The 25,454-nt window shown below is 45.4% G+C and overlaps 1 protein-coding gene across 1 annotated transcript in view; it reads right to left on the bottom strand.

Moving 5' to 3' along the window:
* Positions 1-25,454, bottom strand: part of mdn1 (midasin AAA ATPase 1) — a 94,402-nt gene that overhangs the window by 5,007 nt on the left and 63,941 nt on the right. Inside the window, 35 exon segments of the mRNA XM_041975695.1 lie at positions 11-206; positions 285-386; positions 2,719-2,868; positions 2,955-3,211; positions 5,304-5,451; positions 7,257-7,385; positions 7,496-7,662; positions 8,221-8,356; positions 8,467-8,532; positions 8,534-8,605; positions 8,692-8,853; positions 9,912-10,102; positions 10,220-10,345; positions 10,429-10,655; positions 10,733-11,128; positions 12,252-12,367; positions 12,451-12,556; positions 12,645-12,771; positions 12,854-13,000; positions 13,824-13,968; positions 14,047-14,230; positions 14,312-14,385; positions 14,480-14,589; positions 15,103-15,255; positions 18,468-18,592; positions 18,676-18,770; positions 18,851-18,946; positions 19,037-19,275; positions 19,356-19,641; positions 20,425-20,586; positions 20,676-21,348; positions 22,235-22,347; positions 22,530-23,132; positions 23,219-23,383; positions 25,304-25,427. Coding sequence (XP_041831629.1) covers positions 11-206; positions 285-386; positions 2,719-2,868; positions 2,955-3,211; positions 5,304-5,451; positions 7,257-7,385; positions 7,496-7,662; positions 8,221-8,356; positions 8,467-8,532; positions 8,534-8,605; positions 8,692-8,853; positions 9,912-10,102; positions 10,220-10,345; positions 10,429-10,655; positions 10,733-11,128; positions 12,252-12,367; positions 12,451-12,556; positions 12,645-12,771; positions 12,854-13,000; positions 13,824-13,968; positions 14,047-14,230; positions 14,312-14,385; positions 14,480-14,589; positions 15,103-15,255; positions 18,468-18,592; positions 18,676-18,770; positions 18,851-18,946; positions 19,037-19,275; positions 19,356-19,641; positions 20,425-20,586; positions 20,676-21,348; positions 22,235-22,347; positions 22,530-23,132; positions 23,219-23,383; positions 25,304-25,427 — 6,368 coding nt within the window.

The raw sequence follows: 25,454 nt of genomic DNA, 5'->3' as shown, positions 1-25,454 counted from the left end.
GTTCACTGACCGTAAGTCTGAGTGTCGTAGGCCGTGTCTCCCTGATTAATATGTTCATACAGGTCGGACTCCTGCTGAGCATCACTTGGCCTGTTCTCAGAGCAATCCTTGTTGCTCTCCACCGTACGCAGACGCTTGTTAATGTGCTCGTTGTAGTCGCCTGTCGAGCGCTCATTATCTGCATGGCCAGGTTTCCTTTTAAAGCTCTGAGGAAAAACGTGAGGAAAAGTATTTACAAAATTAAGATAAACAAAGAGGAGTTGAACTTTCTAAGGCAGCCATACCTGAGTCTTGCTCCGAGTCTGCTTCTGAGAAGCCAATGTTGCAGTCAGCTTTGAAGAGTGGCCCTCTGATTGGCTGGCATCAGCTGCTCCAGTGCCATGCTCCTTCAAGGAAGACATCATACTGAATTTAATTCTTACCTTAAATTCTTACCCTAGAACTGTACAATCAGCATGAAAATCAAAAGTTTGATGATGATGATGAGAAACTGGTTGAATTTAAGGTGAAATGATGATGATGAGATACTGAGTGAATTTAAGGTGAAATGATGATGATGAGATACTGAGTGAATTTAAGGTGAAATGATGATGATGATGATGAGATACTGAGTGAATTTAAGGTGAAATGATGATGATGAGATACTGAGTAAATTTAAGGTGAAATGATGATGATGAGATACTGAGTGAATTTAAGGTGAAATGATGATGATGAGAAACTGAGTGAATTTAAGGTGAAATGATGATGATGATTAGATACTGAGTGAATTTAAGGTGAAATGATGATGATAATGGGATACTGAGTAAATTTAAGGTGAAATGATGATGATGATGAGATACTGAGTGAATTTAAGGTGAAATGATGATGATGATGAGATACTGAGTGAATTTAAGGTGAAATGATGATGATGAGAAACTGAGTGAATTTAAGGTGAAATGATGATGATAAGATACTGAGTGAATTTAAGGTGAAATGATGATGATGATGAGATACTGAGTGAATTTAAGGTGAAATGATGATGATGATGAGATACTGAGTGAATTTAAGGTGAAATGATGATGATGAGAAACTGAGTGAATTTAAGGTGAAATGATAAAGATGAGATACTGAGTGAATTTAAGGTGAAATGATGATGATGATGATGATGAGATACTGAGTGAATTTAAGGTGAAATGATGATGATGATGAGATACCGAGTGAATTTAAGGTGAAATGATGATGATGATGATGAGATACTGAGTGAATTTAAAGTGAAATGATGATGATGAGATACTGAGTGAATTTAAGGTGAAATGATGATGATGATGAGATACCGAGTAAATTTAAGGTGAAATGATGATGATGATGGGATACTGAGTGAATTTAAGGTGAAATGATGATGATGATGATGAGATACTGAGTGAATTTAAGGTGAAATGATGATGATGATGATGAGATACTGAGTGAATTTAAGGTGAAATGATGATGATGAGAAACTGAGTGAATTTAAGGTGAAATGATGATGATGATTAGATACTGAGTGAATTTAAGGTGAAATGATGATGATAATGGGATACTGAGTGAATTTAAGGTGAAATGATGATGATGATGAGATACTGAGTGAATTTAAGGTGAAATGATGATGATGATGAGATACTGAGTGAATTTAAGGTGAAATGATGATGATGAGAAACTGAGTGAATTTAAGGTGAAATGATGATGATAAGATACTGAGTGAATTTAAGGTGAAATGATGATGATGATGAGATACTGAGTGAATTTAAGGTGAAATGATGATGATGATGAGATACTGAGTGAATTTAAGGTGAAATGATGATGATGATGAGATACTGAGTGAATTTAAGGTGAAATGATGATGATGAGAAACTGAGTGAATTTAAGGTGAAATGATAAAGATGAGATACTGAGTGAATTTAAGGTGAAATGATGATGATGATGATGATGATGAGATACTGAGTGAATTTAAGGTGAAATGATGATGATGATGAGATACCGAGTGAATTTAAGGTGAAATGATGATGATGATGATGATGATGAGATACTGAGTGAATTTAAAGTGAAATGATGATGATGAGATACTGAGTGAATTTAAGGTGAAATGATGATGATGATGAGATACCGAGTGAATTTAAGGTGAAATGATGATGATGATGGGATACTGAGTGAATTTAAGGTGAAATGATGATGATGATGATGATGAGATACTGAGTGAATTTAAGATGAAATGATGATGATGATGAGATACCGAGTGAATTTAAGGTGAAATGATGATGATGATGATGATGATGAGATACTGAGTGAATTTAAAGTGAAATGATGATGATGAGATACTGAGTGAATTTAAGGTGAAATGATGATGATGATGATGAGATACTGAGTGAATTTAAGGTGAAATGATGATGATGATGATGATGATGAGATACTGAGTGAATTTAAGGTGAAATGATAAAGATGAGATACTGAGTGAATTTAAGGTGAAATGATGATGATGAGATACTGAGTGAATTTAAGGTGAAATGACGATGATGAGATACTGAGTGAATTTAAGGTGAAATGATAAAGATGAGATACTAAGTGATTTTAAGGTGAAATGATGATGATGGGATACTGAGTGAATTTAAAGTGAAATGATTATGATGAGATACTGAGTGAATTTAAGGTGAAATGATGATGATGATGAGATACTGAGTGAATTTAAGGTGAAATGTTGGTATGAACCTCTTTAGCTTGCTCCCTCTCCGACGCCTCCCCTGCCAGCTCCACAGCCATCTCACTCTGAACATTTTCCTCTCCAGTCTGGCCGTCTGTGCTATGCTCCTTCCTCTCAGCTGAGTCTGGCTGCTCCTCATCTTCTCCTTCCTTATCCTCCTGCGAGTCCCAACAGGAAAAACAAACCACATGCATCAGTTTCTGTGTGGCTTTTACCATATAAAACTCTTAGTTTACGACCACACCTTTGGTTCATGTCCTTCTTGGCTTGGTACCGTCATGTCCTCTCTTCCTGTTGATCCTTCTCTCTCCTCCTCCTCATCTTTTTTAGCAGCATCCTCTTCGTCTGCTTTCTCGCCACCTTCTTCTTCAATTTTGGGCTCCTGGTTGTTTTCTTCCTCCCCCTGGTTCTGGTCCATCTCCTCGTCTCCTCCATCTCTCTGCTCTTGCTCCTTCATCTCCGGTTCCGTGGCTTTGTCATCCAGGCTGAATGCATTTTCATCTAAAAAATAGCATCATATTAACATGTATGTTGACAGTGCTGGCATGTATGAGAGAGAAAGCTGCAAACCGGCTGTCATTATTACAGTCAGAGTGGGACCAAATAAAACTTTACACGTTGTCATCCATGTCAGGTCAGCCTAAAGTCACCTTCTGTCCATTTTAAACTAACAGTACATTTTCCATACAAAACAGACTTTTTGTGATCCTGGTTTTAAAGGTGGTCTACTAAATGTTCCAAAAGTTAACAAGACATAAAAACTACAAATAAAGAACTGCAGTGTACAACTCTAATAAAAAGAAGTCAGGATGTTGTGTAAATGTAAAAAAAAAAAAAAAGAATCCAATAATTTCTAGGTCTCATCAGGTCATATTTTATCCCCATAAGAAGATAACCAAAACATCAGAGGATGAAACAGAGATGTTTCACCATGTGATGGAAAATATGAGCTGATAGTGAATCTGATGCAGCAACACATCTGGAAAAAGCTGGAACAGGAGCAACAAAAAACTGGAAAAGTATCTGGTACAAACCAGAAACACCTGGAGGAGCTGCGACTCTACTCTGAGCCCCTCCCGGATCACCAAGCTTCTCACCCTATCTCTAAGGGAGAGCCCGGCCACCCTGCGGAGAAAACTCATTTCAGCCACTTTTATTCGCGATCTTGTTCTTTTGGTCACTACACACAGCTCGTGGCCATAGGTGTGGGTAGGTAGTTTTTGAAGAGGGGGACCACCACCCCAGTCTGCCAGTCCAGGGGAACTGTCCCCGATGTCCACGTGATGCTGCAGAGGCGTGTCAGCCAAGACAGCCCTACAGCATCCAGAGCTTTAAGGAACTCTGGGCCTCATCCACCCCCGGGGCCTTGCCACAGAGGAGCTTTTTAACCACCTCAGCGACCTCAGCCCCAGAGATGGGAAAGACCATGCCAGGGTTTCCCGACTCTGCTTCCTCATCGGAAGACGTGTCTTTGAGGTATTCCCTCCACTGACCCACAACACCGCTTCCCCCTCCTGAGCCACCCGATGGTGGACCAGAATCTCCTCAAAGCCATCGGGAAGTCATTCTCCATGGGCTTTCCAAACTCCTCCCATGCCTGAGTTTTTGCCTTAGCGACCGCCGAAGCTGCATTCTGCTTAGCCCGCCGATACCCATCAGCTGCCTCTGAAGTCCCACAGGCCAAAAAGGCCTGAAAGGACTCCTGCAGCTTGACAGCATCCCTTACTGCTGGTGTCCACCTTAAATTCACCACCTCGACAATATAGGCAAAACACAGCCCACTTGGACTCAATGTCCCCCGCCTCACCTGGGACATGGTTGAAGCTCTGCCGGAGTGCACATGTGGACACTCTTATGCCTGAACAAGGTGTTCGTTATGGACAATCCATGACGAGCACAGAAGTCCAGCAACAAAACACCACTTGGATTTAGATCAGGAGGGCTATTCCTCCCAATCACGCCCCAGAGATGTCACTGTCATTGCCCACGTGGGCATTGAAGTACACCAGCAGAACGAGGGAGTCCCTGGAAGGAGTGCTCTCCAACACCCCTTCCGGGGACTCTAAAAAGGGTGGGTACTCTGAACTGCTGTTTAGTGCATAAGAACAGTCAGGAGCCGTCCCCCCTACCCTCTTGTCCACCTGGGTAAACCCCATCATGGAGAGAAGAAGCCAGATGTGAACAGGATCCAGAACCAGCTTCTTCCGTCTTCTCTGGACCAAAGCTCATTTGAAATGGTCTGAGGCAAAGGTCTAGAAGTTTTAGAGCAACATCTGCTCCCATCGAGACGACGTCTCTTTCAGGGAAGGCCTTTCAGATTTCAGCAAGACAATGCTAAATTATCATCAATTTATTATTCAGTCATGACGGGAAAAAAGTGCTCAGTTTAAGTCAATTTAAGCGAAAAAAGACCCAAATCTCAATGAGGAGTTCCTATTAAAAAAGAGTTATGCCTTCTAATGTCATATTTTCCTGGATATCAGTATGATGTTTCAATCTCCAACATTGTGATTAGAATTTCCCTCTTGGATTAATGGAATATCTCATTTTAATTCACCTCATCAAAATAAACAAGTTCAGCCTCAGGTCTCACCTTCACCATCACCCTTGCTGTCTTCATCATCTCCAGCCTCTTCATCTTGGTCCAGGTTAAGGTCCTCGGGCAGCTCCATGGCCTCAGGCTCAGGGACCTTGTCCTGCTGTCCGTGAAAGGGGTCCACTTCATTCTGATCAAACTCCCTCTGGGAATCAGCGAGAGCACAGATCACTTCATAATTTCGGGGAGGACGGGGGGGGGGCAGGATGTCAGAATTTACAATCAAAATTTTTCAAGAATGAATTAATGATTTATTTGGCTCAAAACAACTAATATTACAAATGGTTTCTCTAAATTCCCCACAAAATGGTGAATGGTGAAACTTGACCTATTAATCCTAAAATGGATGTTTGTACCAGGCTTTAAACCTGTTTGTTTCTGCTGTGAAGTTGGTCTTTTTAACATGAGAGTCTATTAGGATTTGCTCTGTTTTGGAGCCCCTAGAGGACGATGGGGGAACTGCACATTTTTTTGCACTTCAGCATAGGCTTCACATTTCACCGCCGGAGGTTTCTGCTTGCTACCTGAGGAATCTCAGCCCATTCCTCACACAAAGAATCTCAAACTCACTAATATTCTTGGGTCTTCACACTACAATCTGTCAAACCCTGAGGAACACCATAAATTATTTTGGTTTGTGTGGAGGATGAACAGCTTGACAAACTGAAAGTGCTCACTCCACCTATTACTGTTACTTTTACTTACTGCTTTTTCTTTTTGGTACAGTTGTAGTTAATAATATCATTCATAATGCTGTATTACGTTGTTTAGCTTCATCTTAATAAGGCCTGTTTTTCTGCCTCTTATCTGAAATGAACCACCCAAAATAAATAAAGTATATCTTCACAACTACCAGGTCTGTATGTATAATCCTGGTCTGCCCTGTGATGTGGGATTACTACTAAAGTGGCAGAATCAAGATATGTGTCCTAGTGAAGGAATGAGTAAAGTAGTCCTAGAAATTTCTAAAGTAGCCCTAGGAATGAGTAGAGTAATCCTAGGATAGAGTAAAGTAATCCTAGGATTGAGTAAAGTAATCCTAGGAATGAGTAAAGTAATCCTAGGATGGAGTAAAGTAATCCTAGGATGGAGTAAAGTAATCCTAGGATTGAGTACAGTAATCCTAGGAATGAGTAAAGTAGTCCTAGGAATGAGTAAAGTGGTCCTAGAAATGAGTAAAGTAATCCTAGGATAGAGTGCAGTAATCCTAGGATAGAGTACAGTAATCCTAGGATTGAGTACAGTAATCCTAGGATTGAGTACAGTAATCCTAGGATTGAGTACAGTAATCCTAGGAATGAGTAAAGTAATCCTGGGAATGAGTACAGTAATCCTACGAATGAGTAAAGTAATCCTAGGAATGAGTAAAGTAATCCTGGGAATGAGTAAAGTAATCCTGGGAATGAGTAAAGTAATCCTGGGAATGAGTAAAGTAATCCTACGAATGAGTACAGGAATCCTGGGAATGAGTAAAGTAATCCTACGAATGAGTAAAGTAATCCTAGGAATGAGTAAAGTAATCCTGGGAATGAGTAAAGTAATCCTACGAATGAGTACAGGAATCCTGGGAATGAGTAAAGTAATCCTACGAATGAGTAAAGTAATCCTAGGAATGAGTAAAGTAATCCTGGGAATGAGTACAGTAATCCTGGGAATGAGTAAAGTAATCCTACGAATGAGTAAAGTAATCCTAGGAATGAGTAAAGTAATCCTGGGAATGAGTACAGTAATCCTGGGAATGAGTAAAGTAATCCTACGAATGAGTAAAGTAATCCTAGGAATGAGTAAAGTAATCCTGGGAATGAGTAAAGTAATCCTACGAATGAGTAAAGTAATCCTAGGAATGAGTAAAGTAATCCTGGGAATGAGTAAAGTAATCCTGGGAATGAGTACAGGAATTAATGATAATGGGGTTTGTATAAATACGATTGCAGCTGTAATAAAAACTACCTCGTCTCCTTGTTCGTGGATTTTCTCCTCCTCTTCACACAGGGGCTCCTCCTTGTCCCGGTTCTTCTGGTCTTTGCTGGGATCTGCAGAATCCAGGTTGTCATCTTTGGCAACCAGCTCTGACTCCCCCTGAAATAATCAGGCATTCATCAAAAATAAAAACAACAATTTGAAAGGTTATTTCCTGAAATGTGAACATTGGAATACTGGGAAGATTAAAAGTGATGCTGTGGAGGTACCTGGTCCATGCCCTGCCCAGACTCCTCCTCCTCACTTTCTTCCTCATCTTCATCATCATCATCCCCCCACATTCTCTCATCCAGCGTATCCATCTGACCTTCTCCCAGATCTCCCATTTTTTTCTCCAGCTCGTCCTCTTCTTCTGTATCCGACTGCTTGTCTTCACCTAGAAATGATCAGAGAGAAATTTCCAGAAAGAAGAACTCAGTAGATGCTGGAGCTGCTTCCAGAGTTCATATTAAACGCGGTGCACCACGAGAAGGCAGCGATGCTGAATAACTGGACCACTGGTCCCCAACCTATTTCCTCTGAGGACCCCATCATGCAACCTCCAACCAGCTGTGGACCCCCACCACCCCAGCGTAGAAAGCATGCTTTATTTTGGTTCTTTCATCAGCTGCTCCCACCATAAATGCTGCATTCTGTCGGACTCCTTTCCTCTGATAAAACCGAAGTTTAGCTAATTACCATCATGCAGTCTGAATAAGGACCAATCATCTGCACCGTGGCTCAGAGCAAAGTCCCAGAACTCTGGTTTCATGTGAATGCAACACCCACATGATAAAAAACTTAAACAAATCCACCTCAGCAGGTCTCTGTGTGGACATGGTCTTTATTTAAATCACACTAGCTCTGGACAGGCAAAGCTCAGGGATCCCAGTGCTCTTTAGGGGACCCCAGGCTGGGAACCCCTACAGGATACTTGTGTCTCTGTTAAACTGACCTGCTTCATTCTCGTCTCCATCGTGCATCTGGCCATCAAAGTCTTCAGACATTTCAATGGCGTTGTCTTCTGCCTTGATGTTGCCTTTATCCTGCTGCTCTTCCTTCTCCTGACCCTCCTGGTGGGAATCCTCCACCTCCAGGAAGACGAGACCGGACATGTCACTCATCGTGAACTGTGCTGCAGCAGCGTATGGAGCACATAGATTCCTTTCCCAGCCTCAGCTGAGCACGGGTTTCAGCTCACCTGATCTTCATTCTCGATCTTGTCACTGATGTCTTTGGTGCCTTCGCCCTCACCAATTCCCCCCCCCTTCGTAATCGTGGAACTCGGTGGCGCCCTCTCCATCTCCAGCAGCCATCAGCTCCTGAGGCAGGCAGAAGCCCTGGGGAGGACAGAACAACATCTGGTCAGCGGATCACTGAGCCATCTTTATTTTCTGCTGTGAGTCATAATTACGGGACTCTGGACCTTCTGGGCGAGCTCGGTGAAGATGCTGGCCAGGACTGAGAGGAGTTTGCCAGTGCTCCTGTGTACTCCGAGTGAAACAGCCAGGTAGTAGCGCACCAGGTCCGAGTAAATCCCCAGAACAGGTTCAAGGCGCACCAACATCCTGCATGACCTGTTTACCTCCTGAACACACACACAAACCACAATCAAGGTGAAAACATCAAATTACATAAACTCACACAGAGAGGCCAGTTCCTTCATTTATGCTGCAGACTGCAAAGACTTCAGGTTGATATCAAGATAAATAATATCTTGATTTCTTAATAATTAAAAATGCAAGAAAAGGGTGGAGTGCTCTCTCCAGGTCTGCAGTAGGGTCCTGCCCCAAGTGGAGGAGTTTGCGTATCTCATGTTCTTGTTCAGGAGTGAGGGAAGGATGGAGGGAGATGGACAGACGGATCGGTGCAGCGTCTGCAGTGATGCGAACGCTGCGGTCTGTCGTGGTGAAGAAGGAGCTGAGCCAAAAGGCAAAGCTCTCGATTTACCAGTCGATCTACGTTCCAGTAAATCTACCCTCACCTATGGTCATGAGCTGTGGGTAGTGACCAAAAGAACGAGATCGCGAATACAAGCGGCCAAAATGAGTTTCCTCCCTTAGAGATTGGGTGAGAAGCTTGGTGATCTGGGAGGGGCTCAGTGTAGAGTCACTGCTCCTCCTCATCGAGAGGAGCCAGATGAGGTGGGTCGGGCATCTGGTTAGGATGCCTCCTGGACGCCTCCCTGGTGAAGACCCAGGACACGCTGGACAGACTACATCTCTCAGCTGGTCTGGGAACACCTCGGGATCCCTCCGGATGAGCTGGTGAATGTGGCCGGGAAGAGGGAAGCCTGGGTTTCCCTGCTTAGGCAGCTGCCCCCGCAACCCGACTCCGGATAAGCAGCAGATAATGGATGGATGGATGGATGGACGGACGGACAGATGGATGTCCATCTGAGAGACTCTGCCTCTCTTTGTTTATACCGAGTCATGTTACTGACCTGTTGGCAGGTAACCTGATTAGTTGTCAAAAGAAGAAAGAAAGACAGAAAGAAGATAGATGGATGGATGGATGGATAGACGGATGTCCATCTTTCCATCTGAGAGTAAAGTAATCCTAGGAATGAGTACAGTAATCCTAGGAATGAGTAAAGAGGCATATTTAGTACGGAGATGAGACCTTGTCAGCTGATTGTGTTGGTACCTGGATCTGTGATGGTTGACAGGAGTCTCTGCGTCTTCTCAGACAGCTCAGCAGCCTCCCCACCCCGACCATGACATCCTCCACAGACAGAGCCTCCACCTCAGCCTCCAGTTCCTTCCCCAGGAGCCGGGTCAGGTGACCAGGCTTCAGCAGGTCATCCGCAGACGGCTCTTTCTCCTCTTCACTAGCATCTGAAACAACATCGTCTAGTCTAGTCAGAGGGAATTTACCAGCTCGTGTCTGGTACAGGTGAAATGCTCCTGCTACACAGCTGCAGCGAAGCAGAGATGCAGCTTCATCACTCTAACCTCTCTTCTGGTCTTCATGTTGCTCCCTCTCTTGTCTCTTCACCAGAGTCTGAACGGCACACAGCACCGCGTTGATGCTCGCCTCCAGCTCAGCAGAGAACCGAGTACAGAAGGCCGACGGCTGATCTGTGGAGAAAAGGCTCAGACTTCATGCATCAGGTTGTCTGACAGCGTCACATGAAGGACTACGAGGTGAGATTATCTTTTACCCGTGTGTTGGTGTCCCAGGGAGAGCAGATGGGTCTTCCAGGTGGTGAACTCTGTGATACAAGCCTCCACCTGTCCTCGGACATATTGCAGGCTCTGGAAGATGCCTGGCTGGCTGGCTGCACTGCCCACACACATGGCGGGGGTGAAGAGCTGCTGAATGCTGGACATCTGAGCTGCCACAGCTCCCAGCTGCTCAACAGCTGAGCTGCATGTGGAAAAGCTGCTCCTGCAGGGAAAACCATGTCACTGGGACTGGTTTTAGCTGATGTTGCTACAGAAATTCTTCAGTTTTAAAGTGCTTACCATGTGTAGAGAACTGTCTCCGAGGCCTGCTGTGCCAAAGAAGCCAGCTCCTTCTTCAGGTCCTGGCTCTGCTTCAGCATGTCAGTGACATGCTGGTGGAGCTTGGACCACGATGCGTCCCCCCTCCTCATCAAGCAGCCAGGGGGCTGGCGCAGGGCTGCGAGCGGGGACGGACACCTCAGGGTGCGCTGCATGCCACTGCTTTCCTGCTCGCTCTGCTGCGGGTCTTCAGGACAAGCCTGCAGCAGCCAGGCCAGCTGCTGTAGAAGCGTAGCACACTGGGCGGCCAGGGCCTGGCCTCGGTTCAGCCAGGCCCCCAGAGAGTCCTGGGGAGGGAGGGTGCAGCCAGGATCCTCATAGTGGGTCTTAATGTCCTGGATGTTGTCTGTCAGCCTCCTGGGTGAAGACAAGAGAAAACCATGAGAAATGTTCAACTACTAAATAAAAACATAAAAACACTGAGTCGTCCTCTTCATCAGGTCCACCTTCTAGTACCGGGTCGTCTTGTTCGTCAGGTCCACCTTCTAGTACCGGGTCGTCTTGTTCGTCAGGTCCACCTTCTAGTACCAGGTCGTCCTCTTCATCGGGTCCACCTTCTAGTACCGGGTCGTCTTGTTCGTCAGGTCCACCTTCTAGTACCGGGTCGTCTTGTTCGTCAGGTCCACCTTCTAGTACCGGGTCGTCCTCTTCATCAGGTCCACCTTCTAGTACCGGATCGTCTTGTTCATCAGGTCCACCTTCTAATACCGGCTCGTCCTCTTCATCGGGTCCACCTTCTAGTACCGGCTCGTCCTCTTCATCGGGTCCACCTTCTAGTACCGGGTCGTCCTCTTCATCGGGTCCGCCTTCTAGTACCGGGTCGTCCTCTTCATCGGGTCCACCTTCTAATACCGGCTCGTCCTCTTCATCGGGTCCACCTTCTAGTACTGGGTCGTCCTCTTCATCAGGTCCGCCTTCTAGTACCGGGTCGTCCTCTTCATCGGGTCCACCTTCTAGTACCGGGTCGGACCTTTTTAATCCTGGTGTGATAGATGAACCAGGTGGTGGAAACCTTCATCAGAGGTTTTCTCCATATTAACATGACAGCATCACACAGTTGCTGCAGGTTTGTCGGCTGCATCCATGATGAGAATCTCCCGTTCCACCACATCCCAAAGCTGCTCTACTGGACTGAGATCTGGTTTCTCTTCTTCAGACCATCCTCTGGAAACCCTGGAGATGGTTGTGGGTGGAAATCCCAATAAATACTCAGACCAGCAACCATGCCACATTCAAAGTCTCTTAATTCTTCTTTCTTCCTCATTCTGATGGTCAGTTTGAACTCCAGCAAGTCATCTTCACCACGTCTGCATGTCTACATGCTGCCGTGTGATTGGCTGGTTGGATGTCAGTGGTAAGAGGAAGTAGAACAAGTGGAGCTGATGAAGAGGATGTTAAGTGTATGTCGGTGTGGTAATTCTTGTCTTGTATCTTTATGTTTTAGTCATTCCCCAGCAGCCTGCATCCTGTCCTGACTTACCGGAGGGAAACCCACTGCTCAGTGAGTTTAGCTAGTCGACGTCTCTGTCTGAGGAGAAGCTTGAACAGGTGGGAGGAGAAACCTCTGCAGCGCTCTATATTTCCTATCCCTAGTTCCTACAACCACACAGAAACACACACATCAGATACACACTCCCAGTAAACTCAGCAAGCGGTTAAACTGTGGACTACAGTTTCACCTTCACAGCGTGCTGCAGAGCTGTCTGCAGCGCTGTTCTTCTGGCCCACGAACGGTAGAAGTACTTCTGACATCCATCCCATGTGGTCAACAGCTCCCTAAACAACCTAGAACAAGAAGAATGCAGGACAAACAGTTGACATAGCTGGAAGAGGAACAGCTTTCTCAGTAAAAAACAGACGGTAAGCTGTGTACATGTCCTCAGCCTGGTCCTGGTTCTTCACAGCAGACAGGGCAGCGCTCATCTCCAGCGGCTGCAGACAGAGGGTTTGCTCCGGGTATGACGTCCTGCTCCATGTCAGGCCTTTACGGTACGACAGACCTAAACAGAGGAACGGTACGTCAAGCATTCAGATTTAAGATAAGAACATTACAGAAGCTGTATGTCAGAGAGGGAAGCTCACCTATATCAGCGAGCATCTTGAAGAGGTCGGACAGCGCCCTCTGCTTCTGCTGAAGGATGTGTTTGACCTCAGACTTCTGCTTGTCTTTATCTGCTGTCATGTCCACGTAGAGGCTCTGCAGGTCCTTCAGGTTGCTGATCACCTCACCTGAAAGCAAGAACTGCTGAATTTCTCAACCCACAGCCCACAAACTCAGCTCTGCTGCTCATCCCAAAATGGATTTTCCTTACAAATTTGGCTCCGTTTTAAAGGGAAATAAAAAGACTTTCCAACAGAATGAGGTTTATTACCAAGAGGCTTTGTTACAACAAAGAAATTAGCCATCAAATACTCATTCACCCGCTTTCTGTGCCAAGCTTAGATGTTCGGTGGTGTTTTGGATGGCAGACAAATTATGATCTACTAGTTTTTCAAATGAAGTCTATAAGAAATAAGGCTGGCGTTATTCTTCCGCTTGACTCGAGCAACACAGCCATTTTTATTCAGAGAAAATGTGCAAAGAAAGATTCAGTCTGTGAGTTTGTTCCTGTTTAGATGTACAACGATAAAACTCTACGCAGTGTCTGCACAGGTGTGTGTACAGGTGTGTGCACAGGTGTGTGTACAGGGGTCTGCACAGGTGTGTGAACAGGTGTCTGCACAGGTGTGTGAACAGGTGTGTGAACAGGTGTGTGCACAGGTGTGTGTACAGGTGTCTGCACAGGTGTGTGTACAGGTGTGTGTACAGGTGTGTGCACAGGTGTGTGTACAGGTGTCTAACCCTAACCCTGTGCAGCAGCCTGCAGAGCCTGCCTGACCCTGAAAAGAATGAGGGACATGAATAAAACTGAGGGAAGGTTTCATCCCCGTGCAGGTGTTTAACGGAGCAGTCTGAAGGTGAGGCACACAGAGTTAGTTTTTCCTTCTCAAGCTAGAAACCTGCCACTTCTTCCCGGCAAACTGTGACATTTAGCAGAGTTGGGCATCTTACCAGTGAAGCAGTCGAGATCTTCAGCCAGTTCAGGAGCTGCGTTTTTCCTTGTTAGCTGGATGCACATCTTCTTCATTTTCCTGGACAGGACAGGCAGACGAGCCAGTAAAGACGATGCTGCAGCGCTCTCGTCTGGGTCTCCATTCTGAAACAAGCAGAGCAGATTAGGGGAAAAAAGAGATTCTTCATATGCGATCGGGAGTCAGATGATAAGAGATGATACCTGCAGATCTCTTCCCTTTCCAGGCAGATTGTTCTTCAGAACTCGGTGAACTCGATGGATAGGTGTTTCCTCTGAGTTCGTGTCCACGCTGTCCAAGCTCGCACTGGTTCCTTGTTCAACCAGAGCAGGAACGCTGGGACTATTCAGAGCTTCCTCGTATTTCTTGATGAACTTGAACAGAGTTCTAGAAGAAAAGGAAAAGCAGGAAAGAGTTGGCAGCACCATCTTTCCACTGTCTAGCCAAGTTCCTGGTCACATGACATACCGATGTGTCTTCTCCACTGACTGTTTGATGGACCAGAAGTTGACGTCATTCCACTTGGAGATCTTGACAAAGTCCTGAGAATCAGAGTTGACATGAGAGTGGACATCACCAACGGTACTGGCTGAATCTCACAGGTTACTGGTATCTCATGAGGAAAAAGCTTTGAACCTTGAGCTCCTTCTCAACGGGCTGTCTGAGCTGAGTGATTCTGCTCAGGATGCCTTCAGAGAACTGACTGTAGTACTGATGAAGATTCCACAGAAGACTGGACAAAGACTCTACACAAGAGGGAAAAAATCTATTTAATCAGCACTCGATTACACAGTATGGACATTAAACAGGGCTCATCTTCATCTTCATCATCTTCAGCTGATTCACATACATCCAGAAAGATCTGTGGCTAAAAGAACGTCACCAAACACCACCAAAAACTAAAGACTGTGTCATGGTCAGAGAAACCGCATTATTTTACATTCTAACCTTCAAATAAAGGTTTGACATACTTTAAAACACAATTTGTCCAATTTCTGGTGCAGAAGGAGCTAAAATCTCCATGAACACAGTGATTCTGTCTCATTTATTATTCATAAACTCACTTTTAGTACTATATTTACTATTTATTACTGCATTCTCGCCACAATTTTACTATGTAATGTACTTTCTTACTACTGTCTGTACATTTCTCAGTATTTTTGTCAGTGTGTAAGGTACTTCTGTGTCTCTGGGACCTCAGATGGAGGTGAGCTCAGAGAGCTAACGCTGCTGTACACGGTAAATGAGTGACGGCTGACCTCGTCCGGGCTGGGGGGGTGCCAGCAGGAGGTGGCAGTGGAAGCTGAGCAGCATGCCGAGACGGGTCGAGAACTCGCCCAGGGTGGAACCCTCCATGAAGGCCTGGAGAGTAGATGATACTGCAGATACAGAGAGGCGCTCCACTTCTTCATCTGCAGAAGGACAGGGAGGGAAAAAATCTGGTCACAGTTTGGGCCTGTTGGAGCTAACAGTGGACCATCAGGTCCTCTTGGAGCTGGGTGGTGCAGTGATCCAGGTCCTACTTAAAGGTCCAGTCTGTAGAACTACTTTTCTCTTGTGGTAAAGACGCGTATTGCGCAGTAGTGAATGTACGGTGGCCATCAGTGGCCAAACTTCTTTCAGACATAAAGAAGTTTCATCATGCGAGAGTGGATCCAGAGGCCTCAGGTGCAGAGATGACTGCACTACAGGTAACTTTGCATGTACTGGTTTCTGATCCCAAGCGGAGCTCTAGCTATCAGACAAAACAGCTACTGCAGTTTTAAATCCGTTTGTCCATGCAGAGACACTGTAGTAAAAATGGTGGCAGCTGCCATGTATGTGGGCCCACAGTGAGTAAGGGCTTGGTAAAGTGATGCTCTCCGATATATTCCCGTCCCACCCCCTCCCTGCTGAGTGTCCGGCCCCCCTGATGGTAGCCGACTCTCGCTGACGAGACGCATCACTGTTTCATCACCTGCCAAAGTGTCTGTAAGTTTATATTAAACCCACCAAATTAAATTTGAGCCCACATTTGGTGGGTGTTACGGTGAAGGCCTGTCTCCAGGGCCTCTCTGGTGTGGCTTGCCTCAGGGATCTATTCTTGGGTTTCTTCTCTTCTCCCAGTAATTGCTTCCTTTTGAATTCTCCAGAAATATGGCATCATATTCCATTTTCATGTTGATGTTAGTCAGATTATGAGCAACTGAAGCAGAAAAATACATTTTCTATAAACTGTAGAAGTTTATGATCTTAGAGCAAAGTTCTGCTGTGTGAGCCTAGTGATACGTCCACCATCATTAAGTCAGTATGTGACATCGGTAGCAACAAACCTCGATGTAACGCCGGACAGAAAACTTATATTTGATGCACAAATTATCTCAGTGGTCAAACCCAGTTTTTCTAAATGAGCTTAACAACTTTTCTCTGCTTCAGTGTGTGAACTTTAGCTAGCTGTGTTGTTCTTACGGTGTTTTATAGATAAAGCTGGATTGTAAATCTGGAGGGAATTTTCCCTCTGCCAGACAAAAATAAAGAAAACATTTTTAATATTTAAATGTTTGTCTGACAACATGGTGTATAATCTCAGAGTGGTGCACCCACTGCAGAACAACCTGGTGGGAGGCAGATGTAAACATCTAATCCCAGACGGACTGAAAACGACTCAGAGGATCTGTTCTTCCTGCTGCTAGTTTAAAATAGTTCAATGACTTTACTGGTTAAAACAGTCTAGATTTAGACCACAGCTAGATCCCACTGGTGGCAAATAACCTCCACATTTTGGACAATTTTTTTCCTTTCTCTAAAATACTACAAGAAACTGCAGATCTGTCTGATTTAACTGGTTTGTTTGGTGTTGAACACTTCAACAATCATTATTAACCTTCTGTATTTGTTAGCCAGGAAGCTAAAATGGTTTAAATAGAAAGATCCTTCATCATCAACAAGTTCATGATGGAGAACATGAAGTATCACCATCGTGAGCCTGGTACATAGCCATTTTTTTAATCTTGTGAGATTTTTTATCTGGTCAAGACCTCATACACAAAGATAAAAAAAAACAGTTATGATGGTACTGTGTGAGGTGGCTCCGAAAATGTAATCACAGAACAACACACACATAACGATGCTGTCCAGCAACTCATTTACAATCTAGTCCTCCGAGCTGTACAAACGTCGAAACGTAGAAGAACCATAGCAACAACTGGAAAAAAACAAAGAAGAAGAACCATAGCAACAACCAGCAAAAACCAAAGATGAACCATAGCAACAACTGGAAAAAAAAACAAAGAAGAAGAAACATAGCAAGAACTGGTAAAAAACAAAGAAGAAGAACCATAGCAACAACCAGCAAAAACCAAAGAAGAACCATTGCAACAACTGAAAAAAAAACAAAGAAGAAGAACCATAGCAAGAACTGGTAAAAAACAAAGAAGAAGAACCATAGCAAGAACTGGTAAAAAACAAAGAAGAAGAACCATAGCAACAACCGGCAAAAAACAAAGAAGAAGAACCATAGCAACAACTGGAAAAAAAAACAAAGAAGAAGAACCATAGCAACAACCGGCAAAAAACAAAGAAGAAGAACCATAGCAACAACTGGAAAAAAAAACAAAGAAGAAGAACCATAGCAACAACTGGGAAAAAAAACAAAGAAGAAGAACCATAGCAACAACCGGCAATAAACAAACAAGAAGAACCATAGCAACAACTGGAAAAAAAACAAAGAAGAAGATCCATAGCAACAACTGGAAAAAAAACAAAGAAGAAGAACCATAGCAACAACCAGCAAAAACCAAAGAAGAACCATAGCAACAACTGGAAAAAAACAAAGAAGAAGAACCATAGCAACAACTGGAAAAAAACAAAGAAGACGAACCATAGCAACAACTGGAAAAAAAACAAGGAAGAAGAACCATAGCAACAACCGGCAAAAAACAAAGAAGAGGAACCATAGCAACAACCGGCAAAAAACAAAGAAGAAGAAACACAGTAACAATCGAAAAACACAACACCCAGGCATGGAAGAGGACATATAGGACGAGGGAATGATGGTGGTCTTGGGACTATTGTTAACAGAAAAAGCCAGAACTAGAAAAATACCAGACTGGAGATGTGAACACGGACTTTATTTACGTCCTTGGTCCCCAGCCAGCTCGCTCTCTGATTGGATAAATTCCGTACCATGTCACCATCCACGCAGTCAGAATGCACAAGTCGTCGGCTTTCTTCAGAAAGCCGCACTGAAATATTGAACATGTTCAATGTTCCCAAATGTCACTACGACCCGTTTCGGCGCAGATTATCGAGACAAATCGGCTCGTAACCACAGACCCCATGGTGATTGGACAGGGAAATCTTATGATCGGGCGTTTGCCGTCCGAGGTGAGGAAGACACAAAATCAGGACAAAAACAGCCCAAATATCGTTATGTGTGCCAGGCTTTAGAGTAGAAAAGAAGACCTCCATTCCCAGAGTCTGTCCTAAGAGTCAGGGCTACGGGGCAGATATTGGGCATGATGTCCATACATACATGTAGGTTAAAGTGCATGTTTATTGCATGTGTGTGCGTGGAGGCTCACAGGTATGAACCTGATGGCCGTCTGCATGATGAAGTGAGAGGTTTGAGACGTTCTGTATGTACCTGGACTGGTCTCCACCCTCTGTTCCTGTAGAAACCGCTCCACCAGCTGGTAGATGGAGAACCAGTGTTTGGTGGATTTCTGGGTGTGCCGCTTCATTGCATTGTCCAGACTGTTTGACCAACAGCTAAACACACAGGAGACAGGACACTGCTTTATCAACAGATTATGAAGTCATTTTTACAAACCACTCGCTTCACAGCCTCCTACTTCAGCTCCAGCTTGCGCCAGCAGATGATCAGCTGTGTGACCGCTTCCAGTTCCTTCCGCAGAGACACCGAGCGGCTGGCATTGTTCTCCCAGTCCTGGTGAGGGGTAAGGGTCTGAGTGAGCCGGTGCTTCGGACAGAACTGAAACACAGCGACTGTGACGATGCAAATCTCACCTGTGCCTTACTAAGCAGGATCTCCAGACCATTCAGGAACTTTGCCAGTGGGCTGGCCAGACTGAAAGCCATGATCCTCTCAATCACCACCATGAGCTGAAAACAACATATGAAACTGTCATATCTCTGAAAGCTGCTGTCCATCTCACCATTGCAGGGAAACCGCCAGCGCTCTGACAAACCCACCTGTACCAGAGCGGGGTGATCGGGCCAATCCTGCAGCCTCTGCTTCACCGCTTCACTCATCTGCTGCAGAACAGGGAGACACAAGCGGGCCTGGCTCATGTTGGGCTGCTGGTAGAAGTCGTACGGTCCCTCTGAGGTCACGGCCAGCTCGGCAACGCCCCCCGAGCCCTGCACCGTGTTCTGGAGGAGCGCAGAGACCAGCAGCCCGCTGCCTGTCAGGCCCTGGTCCACCTCCGAATCTGAGGAACAGACGTAGGGCTGAGAGTCCACCTCCACTCTGCTACTGGAAATTATCAGTTTTACACTCAACCTTACTAACCAATCAGATGATAGAAGTGTGACATCACAGGGGACGCAATCTGGTAGGAGGAGATTAGGGCTTTAATATGATCTTTGCTGTGATTGGCTGGTGCTGCGCCGTGGTACCACAGTGATCTGGCGTATGCCAGACACATGCGCTGGTGGACCTGGACCACTGTGTCCATGGCAACGGAGGACAAAGAGCCCGTCTCAGGAGCTTCCTGCTGGCCTTCGTCCTCCTCTTGCTCCAGCTCGGTGTCTGCAGGACCTTCCAGACTTGTTTGGGACATTATGTCAGCAAAATCCTGGAGAGGGTTTGGACACAGCTGATGTTAGTCAAATGGTCGGAGACCTTAAATATCATAGGCTCAGTGTGTGGAAACACGCCTAACTCCAGATTCAGCCATGCTTAGTGGATAAATACGGACTTTTCACCCTCGTCTATTTATTCATTCAACACATTAAGTTTGTTATTAATTGGAAAAAACATCTGAACCAAATGAAGAGTTTGGCTCTTGCTGGGTCTGGTGGATTTCTGTGACTCGCCAGGCTCTCCATCCATGCAGAATCCATCACCAGAGAGAAAGAATCCAGCAAACATCCCCTCATTTCTTTTGCCAAGCTGACATAATGAACTATCGCAACCAGACAACATTTCACTTGCTTAAAATGTTTAGAGCCCCAGTCAATCAACCAATCAATCAATAAATAAAGAGTCCTGCTTTAAAAAAGTATCAGAAAAGTAAAATAATTATTTTTATGTCAAGAACTTCTAGATTTAAGGCATTCATTGCTTGAAAGTGATTCTTGTTTTCATGTTTGGCCCTTCCACACATGAAATAACAGCTTCTTTAATCTGGATAAGTTAAAGGTTTTAAACTAAAACTCTGGTCTGGTCCTCGTAGGACAGACTTTCATCAGGACATCCATGCAATTCCTGGACTTATCAAAGCTGGGACCATTCCTGTGGTAACCATGGTTACCAGTCAAATCTGAACTCTTTTGCCCTGCAGAAGTGAGTCTTATCAAACTTGTCGGCCTGCTGCTGTGAAAGCTCTGAGAGTCCCACATGTTGGAGATGTGCGAACCTTAGAGAACTGAGGGAACTGGAGCCTGAAGTCCTTCTCGTCCTGCTCGTCCTCCGTTAGTCCTGAGCCATGCAGCCGGCTGCGGCTGCGGTACAGACTGGCCTCCAGCTGCTCTCGCTCCCTCTTTCCTCTCTCCTGCTCGTCCCACTCATTCACCACAGCCTGCAACACAGACGCAGCAACAACAGCACAGACTTAGACCACCTGGTGCAAGTCCAGCTCCTGACAGGCAAATGGATGGAAGCTCTGACCAGGCAGATGTGTCTGAAAAGTTGGCACGCCTCCGGACCAAAGTCTCCTGTGGACAAGGCGTGGCACTGGACATACAGCAAAGCATTCAGCATCAGACTGGAGGACTGTGGGATCACGTGATCTGGGTCCTGCTGGGGAAGAAGCTTCAGAAGACCGCGAAGAACATCCATGCAGTCCCTGGAGCACAGAAAATCTGCCCGAGCCAGGTAGGATGGCAGGCTGGGGGACATGGAGGGGAAAGCCAGCAGGCAGGACACCAGCTTGGACAGACCTGGGACAGGAGTGAGACAGCTAGCCACCTGGGAGGCCACCAGCCTCATGCCATGCCGGAGCAGGAGTATCCCGGTCCTCACCGGGCCGACCACGTCAGGGAAAAGTGAGTAGTCCTCCAGCAGCTTCTGGCAGAAGCGCTGCTGGGAGTTTTGCCACACAGCCTCCTCTTTCAGAAGCGCCTGGACTGCAGACCTGGACCTGGCAGAGGAGGAGCCCTGCAGGGCCTTCTGCAGCCGGGACTGCAGGTCCTCAATGGCCGACATCTGGCCGATGCTGCAGAGGTAATGCTGGAGCTCCTGGAAGAGCTGACCATACTGAGGCTGAGGAGGGCGAAAGGCCTGCTTCCTGGACAGCTCGGAGATCTGGTCCTTCACCTGCTGCATGCGGATCCACAGATACCTGCAGACACAAGCCAGGTACCGTGGTTATTTGAACGCTTTCACACCGTATGAACATGCATTTACTGATGTATCATCCAAGCACCAAACACACACTGAACATTTTCATAAGCAGCCAGAAAAACTAGTTTAGAAGGTGAGAAGTGGTGGAAAACAGCCAGCAAAACAATTTCTGCTTGGAACTAATGTGGGGGTTCCTGAAAAACAAATAAATGATAATTATTTCCAGTGCTGCTATGATAAAATAATAAAAATAAATCTTTAACTGTCATTTTCTCTAAATAAGAGAGGTGAAAAAGTTTGTTGCGTCATTTTAAACGTGTTGTAATCCTGAGATGTTCACCTCTTCTAACACTGTGTAAACGTCTGGGAAGACCAGCTGAGGAATGTTGTCCCATGCACACAGAGATTCCCCCTTGATTCTCTGAATCTTCTGATGATATTCTACACTGTAGATGATGAATATTCAGTCTGAGGAACATTTTTCTGAAATTGTTCCACAGTTTTAGATCCAGTTTGTCTCAGATTGGTGAAGCTCTGTCCATCTTTCCATCTGAGAGACTCTGCCTCTCTGAAATGCTCCTTTTATACCCAGTCATGTTACCGACCTGTTGCCAGGTAACCTAATTAGTTGTCCAAATGCTCCTCCAGGTGTTTCTGGTTTGTACCAGGTACTTTTACAGCCTTTTGTTGCTCCTGTTCCAACTTTTTCTAGACGTGTTGCTGCATCAGATTCACTATCAGCTCATATTTTCATCACATGGTAAAATTTCTTATTTGGAATTGGGGTTGTAAATGACCACATTGCCTGTAGGAAGTCATTTAGCATTTCTGAGATGCTCAGGGAAGACGTTCATGACTGAAGCTGCTCAGCGTGATGCTCTGACCTGATTCGAGGATGCTGGAAGCCATCGGTGGTGCTGCTCTCCTCCAGCTCTGCTCCGGTCATCAGCTGAGACGAGAAGCTCCGTGCCCTCCACTCGTCCTGCAGCAGAGCCAGCTGCAACAAACCAGGACACGTTTTCATTTCCCACATTCCTCCCTGTAGAATCACTCCTTGCTCTATGCACTTTAAATATGAGCCATCTGAAAGGATCTATGATGAGTCAGCTGTATGATGAAATGAGATGAGAACAGATTTCCATAAGATCACGTCTAAATGACACAAAGCCACATACTGACCTCTTGCTGGGTGTAACGGAGTTTGTAGGCCCTCTTCACAGCGGGGTCGAAAATGGTTTGTGGTGTCCACACTTTGATCTGCAGCAGGCCCATGTTGACCCAGAATGCTCCTGAACAAGCCAGTGAGTTGGAACCTTGGACTTTGCCCTGGACGTATTGCTGCAGACAGGTGATGTAGGCCCTCAGGAGACCGTCAGGGAGGAGGTCTGGAGGTAAGAAGTCTCTGAAGACTGTTTGGATCTCCTGGGCAGCAATGAGGGGGTCGGCGTTCTCCACCAGGCTCTCACAGCTTTCCATATAGCCCTCTTGCAGGCTGGGAGGCAGCAGGTCTGCCATGCTCTGAAGCTGCCGACGCAGGACCGAACCCTGGAGCCTGGAGTCTGTACCCCTGAAATCAGCCAGGGCAGAGATGGCCATGTTGCCCCATAGCACAGCAGAAAGGTCCTGCAGCTGCTGGATCCTCTCCTTCCACTCCTCGAGGTTTACATGGGACAGGGAAAGGAGGGCTGCTCCTGAGGGGTCCCACTGATCACCAGTTACACAGCTGCTGAGCACTCCCAGCATGCAACGAGACCACACCGCTTTACTCAGCAGGGCTGGACCCTGAAAACCACACCAGGAGCTTTTTAACATGCATCAACCTGCAAGAACTTAGAGCCTTTGCAGGTGAAATAAATAAAACAACGCACCATGATTTCCGCTCTGTGGTGGAGTGGTGCACGAGGCTGGGTCTCTGGAGTCAGAGGGTCCCAGTTCAGCCAGCGGTCCGGGTCTGATGTCACGCTGCAGGTCCACAGGGCAGCCACAGCTTCTGACAGCAGCTCGCTCCACACCAACGGCACCTCCTCAGCCAGCTGAGGGCGGGAAAAAGATTCATTTATTTAAGCTGATTTCAACACCAGTCTATTGCAGCTGGAACAGCTTTTAATCCCAGTATAAACCGGTGTGTAGCAGCTTTTAATCCCAGTATAAACCAGTCTGTAGCAGCTTTAAATCCCAGTATAAACCAGTCTGTAGCAGCTTTTAATCCCAGTATAAACCAGTCTGTAGCAGCTTTTAATCCCAGTATAAACCAGTGTGTAGCAGCTTTTGATCCCAGTATAAACCAGTCTGTAGCAGCTTTTAATCCCAGTATAAACCAGTCTGTAACGGTAGTTTCTAGAGTTTTTCGTAAGCCATACACATTAAACACAATAAGATTATAATACCTGGTGATTTTAATCTACATATCGATAATAGGCGTGATAGCTACGGCAGCGAGTTTTTAAACCTTTTAAACAGCATGAATTTTAAGCAACATGTAACACAGCCGACTGACAGCAGAGGACCCACCCTGGACCTGGGCCTAACCTATGGCTGTCCACTGGTGTGTCTTCTGTTGTTGACCTGGCTGTGTCAGACCACTACTGTGTTTTTTTAACATCACCAGATTTAGCCACCTGGAGGTGCCGATGAGAACTGTGAGGAAACCATATATTACTCCTGAAGTAGCTGCAGGTTTAAGGTTTAATTAATATTTTAGACCAAACTCCTGCTCAGATTTTACCTGCTTCATGTGGTTTTATTGTAGATCATTTTAACAACAGACTGAAACAAAAACATCAGGAACTAAATCCAGAACACCGTGGAGACGCCTGGAAATTAATGAGTTAAAAAGAAGCTGCAGGAGAGCAGAGAGGAAACAGCCCATCATGAAATTTTATGTGGACTCAAAATCTACAAGAATACACTGAAACAGGCCAGAATGCTCCATTTCTCAAACATCATTCTATATAAAAAAAAAAAAAAAAAAAAAAAAAAAAAGATTTTTATAACCACTGATCTTTTAATAAACACATGTTTTAATAAGTCCTCCATGCCTGCATCAGATGCTGCATGTGAGGACTGTGCAGACCACCCTACCAGATTTTACTAGACGGACTCAGAAGTCTGGTGGGCCTCTCATGTACTGTTCTAAAATGCTTTTACTCCTATATCACATATCAACAGTTTAATGTAAATATGGATAACATCCTTTTCAAAGATCCATAAAATCCAATGTGGGGTTCCCCAAGGACCAGTTGTAGGCCCACTTCTTTTTAATCTGTCATGTTGCCTCTTAGAGACGTCATCAAGAGACACGGCGTTGATTTCCACAGCTAAGCTGATCATACGCAGCTTTACATCACTGTGTCTCCTGATGACCTGGAGCCAGTTAACGTCCTTTTAAACTGGATTTTTTATATAAAGTCATGGACAGCAGAGAACTTCTTACAGCTCAACCAGGACAAAACTGAAGTTTTAATTATTGGTCCTGAAGACAAGACAGAGATAATTTTACCAAAATTATGTAAATTTTAAACCTCAGTGTGGGAGAAATCTGGCTGTTCATGACTCTGATCTGGATTTTATTTCACACATTAGAAATGTAACAAAAACTGGATTTTATCATCTTAAAAACATCGCCAGAGTCGCTCGTTTCTCTCTATTGCCAGCACCGAGGTGCTGATGCTTTTATTTCTAGTCGCTCTCTGGTCTTCCCAAAAAGTCTGTTGTCTCTAACCTGCAACTACTCCAGAATTCAGCAGCAGAGCTCTGATGAGGACCAGAAGAACATATTACAACAGGTTCAAAATCGCTGCAATGGTGATGCCTTCGGCATGAAAAGTGCTTTAGAAATAAAGTTTGATTTGACTGTGAAGTCAGACAACCCTGCTGATATTTGGATTTCACTAAACCAGACAGAAACCTTCCACCACGGATCCGGATCACCAGGAAATCCTTAGTCTACTAACCCTGTCACTGCTGAGCAGGAACCACAGAGACCGGAGCTGGCCGGCATTCATCGGCGTTGACTGAAGGCAGTAACGGAGATGTCTGGACAGTTCCCGACGTAAGAAGTCCTCATCCTCCAGGTCGCTGAGGATCACACAACACCTTCACTCT

This window comes from Melanotaenia boesemani, chromosome 22 (genome assembly GCF_017639745.1).
Source record: "Melanotaenia boesemani isolate fMelBoe1 chromosome 22, fMelBoe1.pri, whole genome shotgun sequence".
NCBI classification, from domain to species: domain Eukaryota; kingdom Metazoa; phylum Chordata; class Actinopteri; order Atheriniformes; family Melanotaeniidae; genus Melanotaenia; species Melanotaenia boesemani.
Note: the sequence above shows the minus strand (reverse complement) of the source record. Positions and strands in the feature narration are given on the sequence as shown.